The sequence below is a fragment of the Odontesthes bonariensis genome, chromosome 5, assembly GCF_027942865.1.
Source record: "Odontesthes bonariensis isolate fOdoBon6 chromosome 5, fOdoBon6.hap1, whole genome shotgun sequence".
Classification (NCBI taxonomy): Eukaryota; Metazoa; Chordata; class Actinopteri; order Atheriniformes; family Atherinopsidae; genus Odontesthes; species Odontesthes bonariensis.
Genome location: NC_134510.1, coordinates 5,906,873 through 5,912,872, shown reverse-complemented (window position 1 = coordinate 5,912,872; position 6,000 = coordinate 5,906,873). Strand labels below are relative to the sequence as shown.

General features: G+C 42.1%; 1 protein-coding gene across 1 annotated transcript in view; it reads left to right on the top strand.

Moving 5' to 3' along the window:
• The first annotated feature begins 637 nt into the window (after positions 1-637).
• Positions 638-6,000, top strand: part of LOC142379632 (low-density lipoprotein receptor class A domain-containing protein 4-like) — a 73,265-nt gene continuing 67,902 nt past the window's right edge. The window contains exon 1 of the mRNA XM_075464693.1: positions 638-1,057. Within this exon, the coding sequence (XP_075320808.1) occupies positions 964-1,057 (94 nt within the window). The 5' untranslated portion in view covers positions 638-963. The remainder of the gene's footprint in view (positions 1,058-6,000) is intronic.

Genomic DNA, 6,000 nt, shown 5'->3' with positions numbered 1-6,000 from the left:
GTCCTGACCCACCCACTGCCACACACACACACACACGCACGCACGCACACACACACACACACACACACACACACACACACACACACACACACACACACACACACACACACACACACTCAAAGCCTCAAAGCCTCAAAGCCTGTTTACAGCGTTCATTTAAAGACACTCACCTGCAGAAATCTTAAATACACTGACTGACTTTTCCAATTATCCCTTAGCATGAAAGAAAAACTAAAATCGACTGATAGAGACAAAATGAGCCCTTGAATAAATGTTTTTTTTAATGTGGACTACTTATGTTGTCATGTAAACAAAAGTGCATTGCGGCTGTCATTTTTTAATCTCAGATTTGTATCATAAATCAAAACGTATATCTTGTGTGGGTTTCGCTGCTCAGAACGCTTTAAGGAAGATCTAGTTAGAAAGTCATAGTACAGACATTGTTTTCTGCTTGGTAATGTGGCATTTCGCTTTGTGTTGCCATGATTTTGGCCAAAATGGACTTTGCCAGACGTGATATTTCTATGGGCTCCTGAAGGTACCACACTACAACCCACCCACCCTATTGCTCCTTACAAGAAATCTGATTGGCCGTAGTCTCACTCTTTCTGTTGTGGGAGGGGCTCCAGCTCGCTGTGTCTGTTCTGTTCTGGCAGAGGAAGGACAGCTGCTCTTAGCGGCGGAGGAAGGGAGTGAAAAACTGTCATGCCTGAACAAATGGCCCGTTCTCGAATCGTCTTCTAATACACTCTACAAGCCGCTTCAATAGAAAAATGGCGTGAGAGAAGACGTGTGAAGATAGGTGCGAAACTGTCGGGGGTTACTCTTAACGGCGGACTCTGTTGCCGCTGCCTTGAAGTTCTCTGCTGTTTTTCCGTCGGGGGGGGCCCGACGGTGGCGGCGGCGGCGGCGGCGGCGGCGGCGGCTCTATCCCAGGAGCGGTGTCCCGGTCCGCCCAGCCCCATGCAAAACGTAACGGCCCCTGGCGGCCCCAGCAACTCCAATGTCACCTGCTCCTGCAACTGCACCGCTTCCCAGCCACAGGGAATGGAGATATGTGAGTAATAGTAGCTACTTGTTTGAAGGTGTCCTGTCCCTGAAAACCTACCCAGACTTTAGTTCTTTATCTGTTTTATGTGTACTCTTCTGTGTTGTGGTCGCAGAATGACAACAAATCAGACTTAATTTTCAACCAAGACGCTAAAGGGGCTCCCCTGTGAACTTGAAACGTACCGCTTTTTTTAGCACGAAAAATTCCTACAATAAACCTTGAAATAGGACTTGCAGCATGTTTGTACTGCCTCACCGATATATGATGGTAATTTAAGGCCTGTTCGTGGTTTTTACAAAGTCTTCATTATGATTGTTTGACTTAAAATGTCTCTGTTGCAGTAATAAGTAAATATATCAAAACAAATTAATAGAATAGGTCTCTTTAAGCGTATTCAATTAGCAATTGATATTCCATGGATTTACTGTTGTACTCAACAATTAGCAAATATTTAAATAGCATTACCAATAAACATGCTTATAGTTTATTTTGAATTGCTACTGAATTGAGCTGAAATTAGTTTATTTGATCATTTTCACTTAAAATCGTTTAAAGTTGGTGCATGTATTACTTATAGGCCTCCATTGCTCTGCATATGCTCTGAGATATCACCACAGAGGGTTAAATAGTTTGCCTGTCAGCACAGACAGGAAACGCTGGAATGGTATGTTATGTCTGTCTGGCTTCTGAGCTGCCCAAAGAGAAACTATCATTATCAGCTCTACCCTAATGCTGCTGCCTGCTTGATCCAGTGCAGATGTTCCTCTTTATGGCTGAAGCAGAGCGTTCTGGAAAAAGCAGACAGCAGATAAACACATGTAGGCAGACTGGTAGCAAGGCAAAGTATAGTAAGACAGAGTGTATGAGTGCATTGTGACAGATCTGCAGACAGACCAAGACAAATCAAGGAGACGGGCACATGGTGGACTTGCAGACACACTGGTAAATTCATAACCAGGCAGCCAGACAAGTACCAGCAAAGATATAAGCAGTGAAGCAGACTGACACCTCTGAAGCCAGACAGGCAGATAAATTGACAGACACACTGACAAGCTACAGACGTACAGAGAGATGAACAGACAGAATTACAGTGATGTGTAATTTCCATTGGGACTCAGGCCAGAGCCGGGCAACATGAGGTGAACGCAGGATATTAGATTTAGATCTGGCATCATAGTCTGGTTGTGCTGACGTCACATTGTAACCAAGAACTGTGTGTGTGTGTGTGTGTGTGTGTGTGTGTGTGTGTGAGCCTGTCGGGCAGATGGACTGGTGTTCCACCATTCTTTGGCACCATGGTATTGCCTGCCATGAAAGATATACATAGTCAGCTTTGAACTCTTACATGCACAGATATATTGATACAGCAACAGCTTGATTAGTTAATCCAGGAGACAAGAAAGTCAAGATGATTGTGTTGATTGACACGTTTCGAGTATTAGGCAGCAAAGCAGACTTTAGAGTATTTAGGGTTACGCACGTGTCTTTGTACTTTGAATAAATGCTGGCCTGGTATTTTCACTGCATTACTCGTCATCTTAACATCTCACTAGTTGGTGGGAGCTCCATTCTCAAGTGGTTTGAAATAGCTGTGTCCTCCCAAAGTGGCCGTCTTGTTTGAAAAGAGCTCTTGTTTGTCGGCTGTGTTGTTATGCAGACTCTGCAAGGCTGAATAATGCAGCTCATGCTTTGATGATTTATTTGGATGAAGAAAAGAGCTCCTGTTTTTTATTTTAGGGAGAGCAGGCCATCTCGCTGGTGTGTTTTCTTTTTTTTTTTTTTTTTTTTTTTATTCAGACAAGGTGGAAAACTGAAAGGAACTACGAACATAGAAGGGTCACAGAGCAATCGGTGTGTCATGGCCAGGAACTAAACTTAAGCCTTCACACTAGTTTTTAAAAATATCAAATCCTTTATTCTGTAGCTGTTGCTGTGCTTGGTGTCTTTGCATGGTGCAGTTCTCTCTTATTGTAGGTGTAGTATTATAAAGTCCTGAGGTCAACCAGTGTGCATTCTTTAGCTTTAACTTACACATAGTAAGTGATGGGAGAGGCTGAGAATCACTTCTCTAGCATTGACCACAGAGATGTTAACTGGATTCACAGTCACAGTCTTTTGTGAGAGTATAGGCCCTGCAGGCTGACACTACAAGCACGTGTTCTGAAAACATTTTCCATTCTGAAGGCATTTAATTTAGTATAGACTTACTGCTATCAGCCTTGTCTTTCTAAACCCTGTGGGGGGAAAAACTCTGTGCCAACTGTGTGAGGTCATATCACTTGAATTTAGGGATGCACTGATCCGATATTTGGATCGTATATCGGTCCCGATATTGACAAAATATATGGATCGGTTATCGGAAAGTACAGCCGATCCATGGGGCCGATCCATTAACTTAGTTGATCTGCGAAGCTTTACGTCACACATCCGCAACACGTGCGCAGCATGCCGGGAAAGTTGACTAAAGTTGCATTGCAAACATGGAGAGAAAGGAATTGGCTATATGGAGGTATTTAACTTTAGCAACACCAATAAGTCCTACAGCTGGTTGCAATATATGTAAAGCTGACGTTGCAAGAGGTGGTAGTAGTACCACCAAATATAATACTGCAAATCTAATTAAACATCTCCTGAGGCATCATGCCAAAGAGCATGCAGAAATCCAGCAGCTAAGCAAAGGTAAAGGAGCAGGAAGAACAGCGCAGCAACTAACTTCAGACAGGAGAAGTTTCCACCAAACAGTATTAAGGCTGCTAAAATCTCCAAGCTAATTATGGAGTGTATCGTTTTGAATGGCCAACCTTTTTCACTTGTCGAAAACATTGGTTTCCGTCGTTTAGTTGAATTCTTTGAATCCAGATACATCATCCCGTCACGGAAATATTTTTCTGAGACCGTACTGCCAGAACTTTACAAGAGAGTCTGTGGATACATCTCAAAGGAGATAAAAAGAGGTGAACATAATGAGCTTCACAACTGACATCTAGAGCTCCGAAGTGTGTCCCATGTCACTTCTAAGTTTAACTGTTCACTGGTTGGACACAAGATGCACTCCTGGCAGTGCGACGCTTTAAGCTAAAAACTTCCTTGGCTCACACACCGGCGACACAATTTCAACAGCCATAAAGGAAATGCTAGATCGATGGCATATTCCCTTGAGCAAAGTGCATGTCATTCTGACCGACAACGCAAGGAACATGAAAAAGGCAATGAACAACTTGGGCTGCTTTGCTCACATGATACAGTTCGTAGTCGAAGAGGGACTGCTATCACAGCGGGGTGTGAATGATGTCCTTGCCAGTTGCTGACAAATTGTGGGGCATTTTAAGCATTCCAATCTTGCATATTCACACCTGAAAGACATTCAAGTCCAGATGCAAATGGAGCCTAAACGCCTGCAACAAGACGTGAAAACAAGATGGAACATCACCTACTTAATGATACAAAGCCTTCTGGAACGGAAACGAGTTCTCTGTGCCTATGTTGCTAACCACGATGACCTGCCAACAACACTGACTGCAAACCAGTGGGCCTTGCTGGAAAAAAACAGCATTGTTTTAGCACCATTGGAAGAGTTAACTAGGAAGGTAAGCTCTTCCACCTCCTCCACAGCCGATGTCGTTCCAGCTGTTACTGTCCTCAGACGCATCCTGGCCAGGGAGGGCGATTCAGATACTGCATTAAAACAATGAAAAGGACTTTGTTAAATGCTCTCGACAGACGCTTCAGGACTGGAAGACGAACCCCTATAGTCAAATGCCACTTTGCTGGATCCCAGATACAAAGACAGGTAAGATTGTAAACTAATCTGTTATAATATAGGCCTATATTATCATATCACACTATAATAGTACCTATAATACTATCTTATCTTATTATTCTGAAATGAATGTGATATGATGCTATGATGTATAAAACATTTTAAAAGGTAAAATAAATGACTTTGATCAACCTGAAATATCAAATCAAAGATCACTATGAGGTGTGTATTTTAAATTATAATGTATATACCAGTATAAGCAATGTTTTCTTTTTGTTTCAGATACTTTGCAAATGCACACTCTGCAAAGCTTACAAAAGATGCACTAGTGAAGGAACTTGAGGAAGAAGACTCTAGGAGCATCACAGCTGGAGCATCTGGGGCTGCAAAGCCACTAGAAAAGGCTCCATGGATGGAAAAGGCAGCAGCATCTTCAAGTAAGAGCAGCTTTATGAAAGAATTTGACCAAATTCTGGAGGAATGGGAGGATCCTGGTGTTACAAACAGTTCAAGCCCTGCAGTTGATCTGCACAGACCATCCCTACCTCAGACAGCCCATACCAGTACTGGGGAACCAACAATCATTGCTTACCTGGTCTTGCTGCCACTGTCACAAAACACCTATGGGCCTCCTGCACTAGTGTGGAGAGTGAGCGACTGTTTAGCACTGTTTCTGACATTTTGGATAACAAGAGAAATAGACTTACAGCAGAGAGAGCAGAAATGCTTGTTTTTCCTAAAAATAATCTACCATTGCTGCTGTGCATTCAGGATTTAGACTAATTACAGGTTATATTAGAGGTCTGAGACTGCACTATGTTTAAGTGACCAAGTTAATTGTTTATTCTGAGGACAGAAAAGTTTTTTAAGTACTTTCCATTGCTGTTAGAGATATCTTTCAGAACTCCAATAAGTCCTCATGAGTGATGTGAGACTGTACTACATATTTACATGTTTATAATGTTTGATTAATTATTGATTATTGTTTGTACTTTTTATTCTCAGGTTCAACTGCTATTTTAAGTTTCATAGCACAATGTTTGATAAGGATTGATTAATGATTATTGTTTGCATTTGTTGCACTTGTGCACTCATTCTCAGGTTCAGCTGCTACTTTATTTAAGTTTCATACCATACAGGTTATATGAGAGACTGCACTAACTACTGTTTACATGTGTGAACAAGTCAA